This window comes from Macrotis lagotis, chromosome 6 (genome assembly GCF_037893015.1).
Source record: "Macrotis lagotis isolate mMagLag1 chromosome 6, bilby.v1.9.chrom.fasta, whole genome shotgun sequence".
In the NCBI taxonomy this organism is placed as follows: Eukaryota; Metazoa; Chordata; class Mammalia; order Peramelemorphia; family Peramelidae; genus Macrotis; species Macrotis lagotis.
This window is the reverse complement of record NC_133663.1, coordinates 83,566,347-83,585,750: the sequence shown is the minus strand read 5'-3', so window position 1 is coordinate 83,585,750 and position 19,404 is coordinate 83,566,347. Positions and strand designations below refer to the sequence as shown.

The 19,404-nt window shown below is 35.9% G+C and overlaps 1 protein-coding gene across 3 annotated transcripts in view; it reads right to left on the bottom strand.

Moving 5' to 3' along the window:
* Positions 1–719: 719 nt before the first annotated feature.
* The window catches only part of CMKLR2 (chemerin chemokine-like receptor 2), a 100,970-nt gene continuing 82,285 nt past the window's right edge, over positions 720–19,404 (bottom strand). For all 3 annotated transcript variants that reach the window (XM_074191539.1, XM_074191538.1, XM_074191540.1), the window contains one exon: positions 720–3,496. In XM_074191539.1, coding sequence (XP_074047640.1) covers positions 2,419–3,483 — 1,065 coding nt within the window. In that variant the 5' untranslated portion in view covers positions 3,484–3,496 and the 3' untranslated portion in view covers positions 720–2,418. The remainder of the gene's footprint in view (positions 3,497–19,404) is intronic.

Sequence of the window (19,404 nt, the reverse complement as noted above, 5' to 3'; positions counted from 1 at the left end):
GAAACATAATCTCTATTGAAAGGATTCACAGACTGTCTCTTTCCTATATTTCCAGTTTCTTTTACAAATCTACTCCACATCTCCCACAATCAGCTGTATTGGCATACTCACTATTCTTCCATTATGCCTTTACTCTCCTGGGTCCCCCAAGTTCAGACTATTCTCTTTCCTTTCCTGGTAACCCTTCCCCTCTCTTCCTCCCCAGCACTGCTATAGCTTTTCCTCTGAGATTTCCTTTCATTTATTTAGTATATTTAGTATTAGTATTATATGAAAGTAGTTTTTACATGTTTTCCTCACATTAGAATGTAAGCTACTTGAGGATAAGGACAGTGCTTTTGTTGACTTCCAGGTCTTTCCTGTCAGTCCTGTCATTCACCAGGCCAGCTGTCCTTCCCAGCCCCCCCCCCCCAGTTAATTGTACTTTTCTCCTCTGAAATTAATTTTTAATCCTTAGAGAGGGAGTACTAGGTTATATTTTTATCTATCAGTTCTTTTAGATATTGCCAATCTAGGAGAAATAATGCTTAAGTTCAAGTTGAAATTCTTATCTCTGTCTCTTTTTTTTTACAAGGAGTGGGTTAAATGACTTGCCTAAGGTCATGCAGCTAGGTAATTATTAAGTTTCTGAGATAGTATTTGAACTCAGGTCCCTCTGACTCCAAGGGCTGCTACTCTATCCACTTTGCCACCTAGCTGACCCCATTGTCTCTCTCTTAATGGAAACAACTATAAGTTACACATCCAAGGCTCCATCCCTTTTCTTATTAGATGCTAATTAAACAATGAACAGATAGCAAATAGTAGTCAAACCCATTTATTCAAAAGATAGTAATCAGAAATCAGAGAAAGTATACATAAGAGATCACACTTCAGACAATACTCAGAAAAAATGAACTCTCTCTTTGGGAGTGAGATAATTCACCTCAATCAGGAGAGTCTCAGGTCCCATCCAAGGGGAAATTTCACAAAGTCTTTTGTGTTGTAAAATTTCTGGCTTCTCCATATGTCAGCTTCTTCCCAGAAGAATGTCTTCCTCTATCTTTCTCTCTTCTGCAATCTGAAGAGATTCTGGAATGGCATGACTTATCTCTTGAAGTTGGAAGCCAGAGACCAGAGTCTCACTTTTTCTTTCTCTTACCAACTCCACTTCTTAGCAGGCGGAGATCATTGATTATTAAATCCCCACCAAAATAGGAGAGTCTCATATAAATGTGTTTTGAGACTTAAGTTAGCTTTGTACTTACTTATGAACATTCAAGTGGAATGTGAGCTCCCTAAAGGAAAGAATTATTGATTTCTTTTTTATCCTTATATCCCAAATACCTATCATGATATAGGAGGCACTTACTTTATTGAATTGAATTATTTTTATTTAAGATGAATCTTGCGCATTGTATTTAGACTTTTTAAAAAGTCACAATATGGAGAAATAGTGTAATGAAACTAATATATCATCAAAGCCTTTATTTTATGAACTCCTTATAAGATCACAGGATTCAGTTATATTCTGTTCTAACTTTCTTATTTTTAAAGATAAAAACATGAGCCCTAAAGTGGTTAAGTAACTTGTTTTAAAAATGTCTTGGAGTTGATAGCAGTCAAAGTCAATATTCAATCCTAGGTCTTTGGTCTCCAGACTATATTTTTCCTAGTATCCTTTGGCTAAGTGTATTGTCTACTTAAATGTCAACCCTGTGGCTTAATGACGCTCTTACCAATTACACACATACATATACACACACATACACATACACACACATACAAATAAAACACCAATTTTGTGTATCTATTTATAGTTGTAGTAATAAACTTTAAATGAATATTCGTCCTCTTGCAGAATGCATGAATTACATAGAATTAAGAACAAATCTATTTGTGACATGAATATGTGAGGCAATCTGTAAAAATGAAAGTGTATGTTAGAAGCAGCATATACCTTAGTATTTTCAGAATCTATCTTATCTTTAATAATAAGCCCCAGGATCTTTTAAGTTATCCTCAGAAGCAAATAAACTGCTTCAACATCAGAGACTATGTCAGTAGAGCATAAACAGTAAGAATCAAATTCAAGAAGCTTCTTTCCACATCTCTAACAACCCTAAATGAGACTACCTCCGTCAGTGGATAGAAAAATGGCCCATTGGGTATCTTGTAATTAGATTTGATTCAAAGTTATCCCCATTAGGAGACATCCACATTGTGGACAGACACACAAACACACACACAGCTATAATGCTCAGTGGAAAAATAAGAGGAGAATGGTTTATTAATAAAATTGTTAACTACCCAGTATTTGCCTGGTTTTCTTATTTTATCAGAAAAATCAGTTGCTTTTTATTGGTGTGTCATATCAATGTCAGTTATGGTTTCTTTTCTTTTGTTTTACAGTTTTAGCTTCAATTTTTTGAACCCTCCTCACTGAGTCATTTCTAGAAGGCACAGGTTCTTGGCCTCTGAGTGTTTAAACTGTTCGCTCATTGTTCCTGACCAACTCACCTCCCGTAATGTATGTTTTAAGAGTTCGGCCACTGAAGTCCGGAAGCGAGTCTGGAACTTCTTACTAATTAAAACATAAAGAAGAGGGTTGAGGCAGCTGTTGAAAAATGCCAAACCAGTAGAGAGGGGGAGTCCGGCCTGAAGCACATGGTGGAAGTGGCTGCTGTGGTGAATGGACAATTCCCAAATGCTAAAGAGGTGAAAGGGGGACCAACAAATCACAAAGGCCAGCACCACGGCCAGTATTGTCCAGAAGTGTTTGCTGGAGGTCAGGGTTGTCCTCCTCTTCACCTGGAAGGCGAGAAGTGAGTAACTAATGATCATACTGAGCAGAGGGAAGAGGTAACCAATGACAAATTTAATCCAGGTCAGGACATGGTGCCTCATTAAAATGATATTGGTGTCATTCTGGTGGAAATTGTTGTAACAAATAGTGTGGTTGTTGAATTCAAGGGTTTCTCTGAAGTATAGGGCAGGGCCAGCAACCATAATTGCCACCAGCCAGATTAGGACAATGACAAAAAGGGTGTTCTTTAGCGTTCGGTAACGTTGAGAGAAGACAGGGTGAATCAAATGAATATAACGGTCCAGACTGATCACTGTGAGGAAGAACACACTGGCAAACATGTTCAACAAGGCAATGAAGGAGTTGGCTTTACATAGCCAGGTGCCAAAGGGCCAATGGAAATTCATGGCCACATAGGAGATATAAAGAGGCAGGAAGAGAACAAAGATTAAATCTGCAATGGCCAGATTGAGGAACCAGAGAGTGGCAACCGTCTTTTTCCACTTAAATCCTGTGAGCCAGATGACAATGGCATTTCCTGGCACCCCAAGGACAAATGCTAGGCCATATAATACAAGGGAAATCCACTGCACAGCTCCCAGGTGAGCCTTCTCTTCCAATTCCAACTCTTCTTGAGAATACTCAAAGGGATAGGTGTAATTATCAAATTCATCTAAGAAATAGTCAAACTCGTCCATGATGTCTTACTGCCTGAAAATTAGGAAATATAAAACAAGTTCAAAAAAATGATAAAACCACATTTAATGATGAGCATAAATGAAAAAAACACTTTTCATCATGAAATAGTATAGTCAGTTTCTAGTCAGGACTTCAAATTCTACTCCAAATACAATACATACAAATACAATTCAATACATTTTCTGAGTATGTACTATGCTAAACAATGCAAATAATGTATTTAGAAATTTTGCTTCCTTAGCCTCCCTTTCTTCATTTATTTGTAAATGGGAAAAAATCACTATCATTCACTTAATTTGTTGAGAAATTTATAAGACTTTTTACTTATAAAATGTTTAAGGTTCTCTAAATTAATATCACTTTATTACAATGTCTTCTCGAGAGTTTTCCTAACAATCTGACTCAGTTTAAATTTGTTAGGTTCATTAGACATTTAAACATATAGTAGTCTTTAGATGCTTACTGTTTATATATGGAGAGATATCAAAGAAGAGATGATCTCTATATGTAAATAATTTATAATCTATTTAAGGCATAAGTGTAAATTTCTTTAGATCAAAGATTAAGTTTCATAAATCTTTGTATTTTCCACAGAAGTGTTCAACACATTGCTTTGTATATAGTGGATGCTAAATTGTTGTTTATCATTTGCTGTCAAAGAAGACCCTAACATCAGGGAGGTGATGATGCCATGACATGCACATGAATTGGATTTGAGTGAAGGTTGCTGTGCTAAGTCACCAGCCTCACTTTCTCCTCCAGAATCATCTGGGTCCAGTGGCTGGATATGAATCAGGGTGCCTGGAGATGACCCTAGATGCCAGGCAATCAGGGTTAAGTGACTTTCCCAAAGTCACATAGCTGGTGAGGTTTTTTTTTTAGGCTTTTGCAAGGCTAATAGGGTTAAGTAGCTTGCCCAAGGCCACACAGCTAGGTAATTATTAAGTGTCTGAGGCTGGATTTGAACTCAGGTACTCCTGACTCCAGGGCAGGTACTCTATCCACTGTGCCACCTAGCTGCCCTTGCTGGTGGATGTTAAATAAGCCCTTGTTGAAAAAATGAATGGATCCTAGAATTTCAGAGCTAGAAGGAATCAACTCTTTAAATTTTAAGGATGAAGAAACTGAGACTGAAAGAAGTTAAATGACTTTGCTAAGATCATGCAGAAAAGGAGCTGAATTAGATTTCTTATGTCAGACATCCAACTCCAAATTCTGATTATTTATTTATTTTTTACTACATAGCTCAGCTACAAAGCCATTGAGCAGTAGGAAATTCTTACTGAGGGAATTCTTCCACTTACCGGAGCTATGAATTGATAGTTAATTCCTAGGGAGTATTCTGAGTACTGCCTCAGTTCATGTAGAGTCACATAGAGAGGCAATGTCAGAGAAGCAAGACTTGAACTTAGGTCTTTCTGATTCCCTGTCCAGCCCTCTATCTCTTTGACCAGAGAGTAATCAAGTACATAATAAATCCTTAACCTTGGATAAAGCATTGCTTCCTACCAGTAGTCCTCTTTTAAAATATTGTATTATTTTCTTTTGTGATGGATCAACTGGGATGACTTGCTATTTCCTCCTTCAGCTCATTTTACAGATGAGGAAACTAAGGTGAAAAGAGTTAAGTGACTTGTCAAGGATTCCAGAACTATTAAACATCTGAGATCATATTTGAGCTCAGGTCCTCCTGACTCCATGGCTGGCACTCTCTCTCTCTACAGTATCACCCAACTGTTCTGTGGAGATGGAAGAGGAAAGAGCAAAAAGGATTTTTAAAAAGTAGGCAGATAGGGCAGTTAGATGGCACAGTAGATAAGAGCACCAACTCTGGAGTCAGGAGGACCTGAGTTCAAGTCCAACCTCAGACACTTAATAATTACTTAGCTGTGTGACCTTGGGCAAGTCACAACCCCATTGCCTTGCAAAACGCCAAGAAGAAAGAAAGAAAGAAAGAAAGAAAGAAAGAAAGAAAGAAAGAAAGAAAGAAAGAAAGAAAGAAAGAAAGAAAAGAAAAAATTGACAGGTAGGAGTTATACCTAAATCTCACCTGCAAAATTATCATTCTATTTACAAAAGGCTGAGTGGTAAAACACAAACCAGATCATAGGGAGTTGAAGATTGAACAGATAAAGAAGAAGAAGAAGAAGAAATTTATGCTCTCAGTTTAAGAAATTCAGTGATTATATCTCTATCTCTATCTCTATCTCTATCTCTATCATCTCTATCTCTATCTCTATATCCATATCTATATATCTCTACATATTATCTATCTATATCTATCTATCTATCTATCTATCTATCTATCTATCTATCTATCCTGTATGATTAATAACATCAAAAGAAAGGCTGTATGTTTTTAGAATTGAGGAGGCTAAACACAACTATGTTTGTAGGCATAGGAGAAAGTCAGGAGAAAGGAAGAAAATGAAGGTGAGAAAGGAAATCCCTAATGAAACATATCCAAGGGATTGAAAGGTATAAGTTAGCTTTTACATCTCTTCTTCTTCACTGTATATAAACCTTCTGATATATTCTTTTCCTTCACTTAAATTTCTTTTTCTACCTTCTCAAGTCCATGTTCTGACAAATGTGCTTCCCTTCAAGATTTCTTTAAATCATGAAAATAAAATTTAAAAAATGTAAAAAAAAAAAGATTTCTTTAAATCTCATGGATTCCCTTATGTTGCTTGGGTTTAACATGGGGGTGGAATGTATAATTTGAGTCCCATTGCCTATACCCCTGAGTATAGTCTTTTCCAGTAAGACTATACTCAAAGATCAGGCAAATTATAAGAAGGTTAAAATCAAATCAGTTAATTTAGACTTGTAAAGGAAAAATAAACAAATTTATATAATTATGTAAATTATGTAATTATTAATCATGTAAAATAGTCTTATAAACAAGGAAGAAATAAGGTATGAGGCTAAATTTAATTTCTGCCAAACCACTCTCCAATTTTCCTACTTCTTAGGAGGTAGTCCTTAGGAGCCTCTGGGTTTTTTGGCTACTAGGTTCATTTTTTCTCTATATTGTGTTTTTGATCTATTTCTCTATTTGACCTCTCTCTCTCTCTCTCTCTCTCTCTCTCTCTCTCTCTCTCTCTCTCTCTCTCTCTCTCTCTCTCTCTCTGCCAGTATCAAACTGCTTTCATAATTTCTGCTTTGTAGTATGGTTTGAGATCTGGTACTGCTGGACCATTTCCTTCCCACTTTTCCCCCCTTAATTTCCCTTGTGATCCCTGCGATCCCTTTTTGTACCTCCAGATCAATTTGGTTATCATTTAATTCTAGTTCCAGGAATAAATCCTTTGATAAGTTGACAGTTTTCCCATGCCTGTGGGAAGGAAAATGAATTTCCCAAGCTGGGATGAACTTCTATTGTGAGGACACTAGAGGGAGGTCTAGTTCATGTTGCTGCTGGAAGGTCTCAGGGCAGTGGCCCCCTGAATCTGTACGTCCACCAGAGTTGTCTGGGGGAAATTGCTTCTGCAGCTGGTCCTCTTCCTCATTAGTCAGTTGTAAAAACCCTTATCCCTTCCATGGTCAATTGTTACAGCCCTGTGTCTCCAGGGACATCCCTAACTGCCATTTCCACAGATGTCATTCTCAGAAGCTGTTTCTTTGGCCACATTTGATCACACATCTCTTTTCTGTCACTGTTGCCCCAGGCTTTCTAGTTGCCTTTGGGCAATTCCACTGCTCACTAGAGCTGCTAGTGTTTTTAGTTGTTTTTTTTTTGCTCACCCACCAAGTCACATCCCAACAACCTGTTATTAGATTTACCTTTCTTTATGTTTTTTGTTTCATCTAAGAAGTATCAAAAATGACTACTTGGTCTGTGATGACTTTTTAAAAATTCCCTTCCCCAACTTGAGGCTATCAGTTTTTGACTCCCACCTGGGATAGGGTGAATTGTTTTAAATGACCCCTTCATCACTCCGGGGTGTAGTCAATGGGACAACCCTAAAGGGTCTTTCCCTCTTACTGCCTATTTCTGAGACTTGGAACAAACTCATTCATCTATCTCTTTGTCCTTTTCCATTCTCATTATGATCTCCTGGGCAGTTGACCTAGACATGCAAATTTTTCAGAAATTTTCACAGAGTTTTAGGTTGGGAAATACAAGGAAGAGGTACAATTTGGCTGATTCTATGGCATTACTGATAGCAGAACAAAAATCTCTATATTTTGGCACAAACTGGACATTCAAAGTTAAGACAATAGTTCCTTCTTTTCCTCTTCTGAAATTGCTTCCTTTCTTCATCCCCCCCAACAAGATCTCTAAAAAATGAAATATTTCTGTATATTCCATTTCTTCTTATAATTGACATCAGTATCTGATAATCTATCTCTCTTTCTCTTTTCCTCCTTTCTCTCCTCCTCAGACATACCATTTGCCCAAATCTATTAGAAAATTGTGAACATTGTCTGGTATGAGTGGAATTCTTAGAACCTTCTCTCCAAGTTGGTGGTGTGATTTGAATGATGTGAAGAGACCTACTTTCCAAAAAAGATCCATATTGTATTGGGCATACAAAAGTTGTGAAAATATTCCATATTCCATTTACCTACTTATCCCAATGGTATCATTTCAATTTTGCAATAAAATGCTAATTACTACCTTGAACCCAAGTGTGTAAAGGGGTATATGAGCATAAGACATTGCCAACAGAATGGGTAGATAACTATTCATCTATAAAATCAAGATTATTATAACAATTAGATTGTTAACTAAATGTATTTGGTCAGAAATAGATTTTTTTGGAAATATATATAATCTTGAATCTGGTTATTCAGAAAAAAAATTCTCAAAATTTAGTTTAATCCCATGAAACTATGCTATTTATGTGTAATTTAGATTTCTGTCATCCAAAACCATGCTTATTGTGCTTGAACCAATAAAATTTATATCAGAGCTTTTGATTGAGGCACTTTCCTTTATTCCGGTGGCCTTTCTTTCTGTTTTTTTTTTCTTCTCCACTATGTCCTCCTCTGTAATCATTCCTGGCTGAAGCCATTTGCTTTGGATGAGTAAAGAGAGGAAGGAGAATCTTTTTCTTGAATTCTCAGTTAAATCTGAATATGCCTCCTCTACCTTAAATATGACAGCAATGAAACCATGGTCCAATTTAAAGACATATGAATTGCTAGAAAGAGAAATGAGCCAGAAAAACAATTTATCCTATAACATTAATATTATAGAAATGAACACTTTTGAAATTTTATTCAAGTGGATGAAGAATAAAATCAACAGAACTAGAAAATTTATACAATAAAAACAGCACTGTAAAGACAAACAATTTTGAAAGATGTAAGAATTGTGAACAATACAATGACCACTCAGGTTTCCAGAAGACTGATGATGAAATACACAATCTAATACAGAGACATGGCAGAATTAGGTGAAGAATGAGACATCTATATTTTAGTATTTATGCCATTTGAGGGAAATTGTTTTCCTTGACTGCATGTTTGTTGCAAGAAAAAAAATTAGTTGTTTTTTTAATGGACGTACTCTTTTTTTTAAAAAGGGTACAGGAGGAAGTAAAAAATGGATTTCAGTTTTGTTTTTTTTGATAGAGATGTTGGAGGGGTTGTTACAGATATGAAATGTTGCATGCATTTTCAGATGAGGTCACTATATTACTAGTTTTATTTGTTTTATTACAATTACAAAAGACCTCTCACAAAGTGGAAATGAATTCCAAATGTAGGCAATGTAAAAAGAAGATATCAATAAAACGTTTTAAAACTCAAAATCACCATGTTCAGGTATTATCTTACTCCTATGTGTGAAGTTGGTTGTTTGTAAAGATACTCTCCTTGAAGAGGTAGTAGCTACCTCTTCTTGGCTACAATGGATAGAATTCTAGGCCTGGAATTTGAGTTCAAATGTGACCTCAGACATTTACTAGCTAAGTGAACCAGAGTAAGTCAATTAACTCTACCTCAATTTCTTCATCTGTAAAATGAGCAGAAGAAAATGGCAAACTACTCCAGTTTCTTTCTAAAAACTCCAATTGGTGACACAAAGAGTCAGAAATAATGGAACAACAAAAGATGCTAAAACTCACAGCAGGGGAGTTTTGACCTCTGAATTCAGGTGGTACAGTGGATAGAGCACCGGCCCTGGAGTCAGGAGTACCCGAGTTCAAATGTGACCTCAGACACCTAATAATTACCTAGCTGTGTGGCCTTGGGCAAGCCACTTAACCCCATTGCCTTGCAAAAAAAAAAAACTAAAAAAAAAAGAATGGGTATGATGAATACACAGATGTATGAAAAAGTCTACTTTGCTTGTTAAATATCAGTTCTGGTTCATTTACAAAGAACCTCATTCTTAAGGACTTAAAATACTTGATTAATGAATTTTAAGGATGGCTTATTTTGTTAGAGCTGTCTGTCTTCCTGGAAAGTGAACTTGAACCAGTTTAAAAAAGAGTGGGGTGGGGCTTGATTAGAGCTATATCTGAATGTTTTTCATTTGGTGTAGAACATAAAACGTTACCCCACCCAGGACATACTCAAAATGTTTGGTAAGAGTGCTATCCTTAACTTCTCTTTGGAGTAAAGTCCTTAGGGAAAGATTACAGGAGGGAGCTGAGGCAAAGAAATATTTTATAAAGACACCCTGTCTAGACACAAGGGAGGGAGGGGGATGAAAGAATGGGTGGGAGATGGCCTTGGGCAAATCAATCGCACTATTTCAGTTTTGGAATAAAATTCTATTTACTGCTTTGATCCCCAGTGTGCAAAGGGGTATTTGAGCATAAGACATTGCCAACAGAATCGCCAGATGACTCCTTTAGGTCTTACTTTCATTTGTAAAATGAGGGGGATTAGAGTAGATGACTTCTGAATTCTAGATCAGACCTAAGGACCTAAGAAGCTGTGAAATGGAGTGACTCTACTGTTGATGTTGACAATTCACTTCTGATTGATAGTCAAACACTAACAGTAAAGATGAAAAGAATATTTCTTCAGCCCAGTGATAGGATAGTCTTGCACATCTCTAATCATTAGAGCTTTCTGTCTCTCAACATCTTTGCTATATCCATGGTGATCGATACTATATTGTTAAATGTTCAATGTCTATCAGTGAGACAAATGCCATTGTTAAGCAACTTCGGACCATAGAGGACAAGGATTGCCAGGCTGCAATAGTGCCAATTGTGGGTTCTGAAATGTGGTTTTCATTTACAGCTGGACAGTAGCTTGGAATTCAGGCCAATGGCTGGGAACACATCACTTCTTAATTTTCCTTATTCTTAGTGGTGTTTAACACTCAACATCCATGACTATGAGTTACCAAAGGAAGACAAAGGCAACAAATGCATGAGGTGAAAAAAAGCTCACAATTGAGTTCAACCAATAGTAAGTACCAATCATATTCAAGGCATTGTGCTGGGTACTGGGGGAAACAAAGACAAAATAAAAATTGCTTGTGCCTGCCCATCAGCAGTTTACATTCTATTAGAAAATTTACAAAGCATTTTCCTCTCAATAACCATTCAAAAACATTTATTGTCCCCATGCTCAAGTAATTCATAGGATCATAAGTTTGAATATGGTAGGGATCTTAGAGTCCAATCTCCTCATTTTACAGATGAAGAAAATGAGAGGATACATAATTCCCTCAAGGTCACTTATCCAGCAAGGGGCAGAGCTAGATTGGGACACTTCACTACTATAGGCTATTCCCCTCTTTCCAGTGACTTGGAGTAACTAGTTCAAGTAACTAGAAATGGGCAGCTGAGAGCAGGGAGAAGAAGGATGTTAAGGGTAATGGCAACCAATAACAAGGAAAAAATGGCTCTTGAAAAGGCTTCCTGTGTCAGAGGTCTGTCCAGTACACAATTTTCTCTCCATTCTTTCCATTCATTCCACAAATTGTCCACATGCAATTTTGTACATGTCAGCCTCTGGGATGTTCCCAATTCAAATTGACTTCATGTTAAACTAGGAGAATCCCAAGTTCCCAGTATGAAGACTGATTCAAATTTAGAAATCACTTCTGAAAGTTTGTATCTTTTTTTTTTTTTAGGTTTTTGCAAGGCAACGGGGTGAAGTGGCTTTCCCAAGGCCACACGGCTAGGTAATTATTAAGTGTCTGAGACCAGATTTGAACCCAGGTACTCCTGACTCCAGGGCCAGTACTCTATCCACTGTGCCACCTAGCTGCCCCTGAAAGTTTGTATCTTAAATCACAATTCTTAAATTGAAATATAAAGAGAGAGAGGGGGAAAAAAAGCAAAGTTGTCTTTTATACCATATTCATAATAAAGTCCGACTATGGAATCTACAGAACAATTAATTGGTTGACTATTTCTCTGGTCATTGTTCCATAAAGATGAATCTTATGAGACTTTTGTTTAGAATACAATGTACATTATGGAAAATTTAGAGCTCTGGGAAAGGGAAACTACTGGCTCAAGGTCACACAATTAATTTAACAAAAAAGAGCTGATGTCTCTTGAATTCTTATCCAGTGTTCTTTCCACCCTCCCATATGACCTCATTTCAGTTATGCTAAATTTATGATCTTGCCTGGGTGTTGTTAAATGGTTTTCATAATTATATGATTAAGATTCCTGAAGCTCCACTTTTCATTCTGGAATTAAAATTCTAGCTTGTTCTTACATAGTGATGGGTTTCAGGGCAATTTGTCAGAAAAAAACAAAACAAAACCCCCAAACCACATGATTTTTCAAGAATAATGATTACCTTGTGAACTGTTCATTATTCTTGAAGTGTGCCAAATGGTGACTAAACACCTAGAGGCAGAGCTCACAGAAAGGATTCTGTTTTTTTCATATGAATTCAGCCGCAAGGATAAAGGACATTCTTACCCCCTAGAAAACTAAACTAAGGGCAGTTCTAAGATGATAAAAAGGCACTTGTCATTTCTCCAGGAGCAGAAGGATTAGGTTCTTAGTCTCTTGTTCCATAGAATGGGAGTGAGACTAGAAGTAGGCATTGTTTGCTAAAAATAAGCTATTTTGAATTTGGGCTACATTATTAGAATTATAATATCCAAGTTAAAGGGAGATAATAGTGTCACTGTATTTAGACAACTTCTGACTCTGTATTTAATTTTGAGTGCCACAGTTAAAGGGGATCTTTGACAAATGAGAATATGTTCAGAGGAGGATGGTCATAATGATGATGGTTTTGGAAACCATATCATTTGAAGAGTAGATCAGGGCCCCGGGGATATATAGCCTAGAGAAAAGGACATTTATAGTCTGTGAAAATGAACATGGCTAATTGTCTTTAAATGCATGAAAAGCTTGGAATTGGAGTAGATTTTTTTTCCTGCATTGTTCAAGAAGGAACAATAATCACTAATGGTGGGAAACTATAGGAAAGCAGATTTCAATTCAAGATTTAGTTTAATTTAAAAACTTTCTAGCATTATAACTGCTCAACAGCAGAATGGACTTCCTCATCAAATAACTCACTCCCTGTCACAAACAGAGACTGGCCATCTGTCAGGGATCTTGGAGAAAGAATTCATTCATGGAGGGAGAAGAAGGCTTGCAAAGACAAGAAGTCTTTGTGCTGACTTTTCTGCTATCATTTCCAAAGAAGAGGGCAAGTTGGATTTTAGGCACCAAGAACTCTTCTCCACCTCCTTCAATATTAGATTGAGGTTAAGAGTGAAGAGATCTGTAATTCCATAGACAGGACTCTGGAATAAAGGGTGACATGGAAGGCCAGGTCTATCTTGAAGCTACAGAGGATCATAACAACAAAACAGCAACAATGCTAGTCAGTCATTTTCAGTTGTGTCTGATTCTTCATGACTTCATTTAAGGTTTTCTTGGCAGAGATACTTTTTTCCATTTCCTTCTCCAGTTCATTTTACAGATGAGGAAACTGAGGCAAATAGGGTTAAGTGAATTATCTAGGATCACTCAGCCAGGAAGTGGCTGAGGTCCAATTAGAACTCAGTAAGATGACCTGGCTGCCCCCAAAATAAGTTAGCATTTATATAGCTATTGTATTATTATATAGATATTGTGCAGAATACTTTGGAAATATCTCATTTGATACAACAATGCTGGAAGATAGTTTTATTATACCCTGGAATGGGTATTATTATTATAATACCCATTTTGCAGTTGAGGAAAGTGAAGCAAACAGTGGTGAAGGTATTTGCTGAAGTTCACACAGCAAGCAGGTATCTGAAGGTAAATTTGAACTTGGATTTTCTTGACTCCAGACTCAGCACTCTTATCAGTTCACAAATATTAAAGCACCTTTTTAGAAGTCATAGCTAATTTTTTTGTGGCCACCTTACCATATCCTTCAATTAACTTGTCATTAAAATGTAATTCCAACAAAGAGTGCTCACTAACAAATGGACACACAAATGTTTAACTTTTAAGTAACTGCGATTCCCTCATTGGGGAGAAAAGAAGCAAAAGAGATTTTACTTATCATGCAGCTGGCACTTGCTTCTAGGTAACAGGGATCTAGATTAATTTCTATTGATATATTTTGGAATAAGAAAAGGCACTTGGACACACGCAGAAGTGTATGTCTAATCACCATGCGCTTGAAAATTTGAAGTAAGAGGATACGGGTGAGAGCAAATTTAGAAAGTACACACCCATGCCTCCGTCATTTGGATCAATTTATACAGCTGTTACAGTTGTACAGAATGAAGTAAATAATGAATATGAATAAATGCTAGGACTTTGATTTAAATTGTTTTTGTGAATCTTTCAGTTAACTGCTACTTCAAATGTCATTGTCAACATCAATTGAGAATATTTTCTTAGTGCTCTTAACATGGACAAAAGAGGTTTGAAGTTTGTAGTATATCTCTGAACACCTCATTTGGGGTTTTCTTGGCAGAATACAGGACTGCTTTGCCATTCTCCCCCCCCCCCCCCATTTCACAGTTGAGAAAACTGAGGCAAACAGGATTAAGTGACTTGTCCAGGACCACATAGCTAGTAAGGGTCTGAAGCTGATTCTAGGTGTGGTGCTTTATTCACTGTACTACATGGCTGCTCCAATAAGAATAACTAGCAGTTACAGGGCATAAGAGGGATTAAAGTGGGATTTAGAATTGTTAAATAAAAAATATTTAGGGATGGCTAGGTGGCGCAGTGGATAGAGCACTGGCCCTGGAGTCAGGAGGACCTGAGTTCAAATCCGACATCATATACTTAATATGACCTTGGGCAAGCCACTTAACCCCATTGCCTTTCAAAAACCTTAAAAAAATATTTATTTATCTGTCTGTCTAGACAGTCATCCATTCAATCCACCCACTCATTCACTTGTCTATCTTTCTATCCATGTATCCGTCTATTTATCTATCAATTGATCCATCTATCTGTCTATGTATCTATGTATCTATCTGTCTGCCTGCCTGTCTGTCCGTCCATCTATGTCTGTCTATCTATCCATCTGCCTATCCACCATTCTCATTCTCTCTCTCTCTCTCCTCCCTTATATATTATTAATCTAGGAGAAGTAATATTTAGGTTCCAGATAAACTCCTAATTGTTCTTCAATAATAAGAAAGGGTAGGCCCCAATCTTTATAACCAAGACTTGAGCCCCTTTCCACCAAACCAGGAGTTACATATCTATTTAGCTCTTTAAAATTCAAATATATATTATTTCCTTTGACCTTCACAACAACTCTGTGAAGACCAAGATTCAAAGAGTTTAAATGATTTAAATGATAGGTCACACAGCTTGTAAGTGGTATAGTTGGACCTAGAATCTTGCACACAGTAATATTGACAAGAGTGGCTTATACTACTCTAATTAGGTTATTTTTTTTTCACTTGAAAATGACAATAACCTTTGTGACAAATTCCATCTATTTAAGAGCTGTTAACATTCAGTTTTCTTTGCTTAAAACTGCACTAATACTTTTAGGAAACCACTATATACATATATATGACCTGTCTTACCCAAAGAATCGTATTCCCTCCCAATTCTGGAATAGGATGCAACATGGTAGAGCAGTGGTTAGAGTGCCAGACCTGGAGTCAGGAAGACCTGAGTTCAAATTTGATCTTAGACTCTTAATAGCTGTGTGACCCTGGGCAAACCACTTAACCAGGCTTACCTCAGTTTTCCCATCTGTAAAATAGGCATAATAATGGCACCTACCTAGGTTGGTATGAGAATTAAATGAATTAATAATTATAAAGAGCTATCTAAATGTTAGTTAATATTATTGTTGTTATTTTTGGACACCAGATCAGCAGTTTTTTATAGAAAACCACATGCTGTGAGACATGCAAATTTCTTAGTATTTCTAACCATCAATTATTTCACCTCTAAAGTAGGTATAATACAAGTTGTAGCTTCTATCTTACAAGATGAATGTGAGGCCCAAATGAGATAATGTATTTAACATTATGTAATTTGAGCTATCTTTATACATTTCTCCTTGGATTGCTTACTAATAAGAGTCACAGGACTTTACAGAGTTATATAGCATTATATTTTTATTCCCTCATTTTTAGTTACCTTCACTATCTTTGGCTCTTAACATTAATTTTGTTATATTGAAGTTTGGATAAGATGATAAAGCAAAATCTTTATCTCTCTGGTCAGCAATCTTTTTTAAAAAATTTATTTTTTTGATGTATTTGAATTCCAAGTTGTTCCCTCCTACTCCACATCAGAGGAGGTCAATATTTGACCCAAAAATGAATGTGGAGCTACACCTCTTTCTCGAGAGGTGAATAGCATTTTTATCCATTAATCCTTTGTAGTAGATTTGAATACTCACATAATTCAGCATGACTTAGTCATTCACATTTACTCCTCAAACTATGTTGCTATTGCTATAAACAGCAATCTCTTGGTTCTATTAGTTTCAGTTTTCATTATTTCATGCAAGTCTTTTCATGTTTTCCTAAAATCAACCTGCTCATCAATTCTCACAGCAAAGTAGTTTTCCATCCCAATCATATACCACAATTTATTCAGCTATTCCCCAATTAATGGGTATTCCCTCAATTTCCAGTTCTTTGCCACCACAGAAAGTTGCTATAAATATTTTAGAATATAGGTTCTTTTTCTTTTTCCCTGATCACCTTGGAAACAAATGTAATAAAGGTATTGTTTAGTAGGGTGTACCCTTTGGATATAATTCCATTCACTTGTTTCTGCTACTGATACTTTTTTCTTAGGAAGTTCATTTATGGCCTATTCTGTTAATTTGGGCAGTTTATTTTTTTTTTGGTAATTATTCTCCCATTTCACTCAAATTGTTAAAATTATTGGCATATAAGTTAGCAAAATAACTCTTAATAATTTCATCTTCATCAGTGGTATAGTCACCCTTTTCATTTTTAATACTAGTGGTTTGACTTTTTTTCCTCTCTTTTTAATCATACTAACCAATGGTTTATCTACTTTTTTGTTTTTTACAAAAGTAATTGCAAGTTTTATTTATTAATTCAATGGTTTTCTTACTGTTGATTTTATTAATCTCATCTTTAAATTTCAGGATTTTCAGTTTGGTATTTAATTGGGGATTTAAATTTTGTTCTTTTTCTACTTTTTAAAAATTGTATACCCAATTTATTGATGTGCTTCTTATTTTATTTTTATTTATTTATTTAGGATTTTTGCAAGGCAAATGGGGTTAAGTGCTTGCCCAAGGCCACACAGCTAGGAAATTATTGAGTTTCTGAGGCCAGATTTGAACTCAGGTACTCCTGACTCCAGGGCCAATGCTCTATCCACTGCGCCACCTAGCCATCTCTTTCTATTTTATTTTTGTAAGCACTTAGAGATATAAATTTTACTCCAATTACTGCTTTTGCTGTATCTCTTAAGTTTTGATATAGTCTCATTATTCTTTTGTAAAATTATTTGTTTCTATAATCTGTTCTTTAACCTACACATTCTTTAAGATTAGATTATTTAATCTTTAAGATTAGATTATTTAGGCTAGGTGGCATAGTGGATAGAGCACCAGCCTTGCAGTCAGGAGTACCTGGGTTCAAATCCGGTCTCAGACACTTAATAATTGCCTAGCTGTGTGGCCTTGGTCAAGCCACTTAACCCCGTTTGCCTTGCAAAAACCTAAAAAAAAAATTAGATTTTTTAATCTTCAATTAACTTTTCTTTTTGTTTTTGTTTTTATAAGGTAATAGAGTTAAGTGACTTGACCAAGATCACAAGCTAGGGTGACTATTTATTTATTTATTTATCTATTTATCTATCTATCTATCTATTTATTTATTTATTTTAGGATTTTTGCAAGGAAAATGGGGTTAAGTGGCTTGCCCAAGGCCACACAGCTAGGCAATTATTAAGTGTCTGAGGTTGGATTTGAATTCAGGAGTACCTGACTCCAGGGCTGGCGCTCTACCCACTGCGCCACCTAGCCGCCCCACACACTAGGTAATTATTAAGTGTCTGAGTCTGGATTTGAACTCAGGTCCTCCTGTCTCCAGGGCCAGTGTTCTATCAACACCTAGCTGCCCCTTCCAATTAACTTTTAAGTTGTATTCCTATGGTCCTTTATTAAATGTAATTTATTGCATTATGATATAAGGATACATTTAATATTCCTCCTTTTCTATATTTAACCAATATTTATATGACTTTATTATCTATGGTACCTATTAAAATAATGTAATTTTCCTCTTTATCTCTTTTAATTAAATCTCTTTTAGCTTTAACTTTGCCTGAGATCATGTTTGCTACCCCTGTTTTTTTATATCTATTAGAGTCCTTTATTTTTACATTGTGTATCTCTCATTTTTAAATGTCTTTCTTGTAAACAACATAATAGTTATTAATTTTTAATCCATTCTGCTCTTTTTTTTTGTTTTATGGTTGAGATCATGTCATTCACAGTCAAAGTTAGACATACTAGTTGTATATTTCCATTTTATTTTTCCTCATTGGTTATCCTTCTCTCTCTCTTTTACCCTATCCCTCTTCAGAAATCTAACTTCTGAGTACTGCCTCCTTAATCTGCATACCCTTCTAAGAATCCCTCCCTTATCTTACCCCCTTGTCCTCCTATTTTTGGTAAGCTAAGAAAACCTTTAAACCCTACGAAATATATTTATCCCGATTTTGTTGAAAATACAATTTCTACACTACCTGCTCTCTAAGCTATCTTTACCTTCACTATAGCAGTTCTTTCATTTGTGCTTCTTATTTTTTAAATAGATAATTTATTCCTTTTATCTTCTTTTTCATTTTAATTTTTTAGGATCATTCCATCATACTCAACTCACCTTAAGCCAATCTATGTATATTTTTTCAAAGTACCATAATGATGATATATTTTTAAGAATTAAAAATATCCTAAAAAAGAATTAAAAATATCATTTTCCCATATAAGAAATAAATGGTTTAAATTTATTTAACCCCCCCCATAATTAGCTTTCCATGTTTACTTTATTATGTTTCTCCTGATTCTTGTAAGTCAAATTTTCTTTTGAGTTCTGGTTTTTCCCTCAAGAATACCTAAAAATCTTTTATTTCATTAAATATCCATTTTTCCTTGCTGGATTATACTCGGCTTTGTTGGGTAGATTATTCTTGGTTACAAATGCATTCCTTTGCTCTTTGGAATATTATATTCCATACCCTTCAGTTTTTTAAGGTAGAAACTGCTAAATCTTGTGCTATCCTGACTGCAGCTCCACAATATTTAAATTGTTCCTTCCTAGTTGCTTGTAATTTTTTTTTTTTTTAAGATTTTTCAAGGCAATGGGGTTAAGTGGCTTGGCCAAGGCCACATGGCTAGGTAATTATTAAGTGTCTGAGGTCGGATTTGAACCCAGGTACTCCTGACTCCAAGGCCAATGCTCTATTCACTGTGCCACCTAGCCGCCCCTAATATTTTCTTCTTGACCTGAGAGCTTTGAAATTTAGCCATAATTTTCCTGTGTTTTCATTTTGAATTCT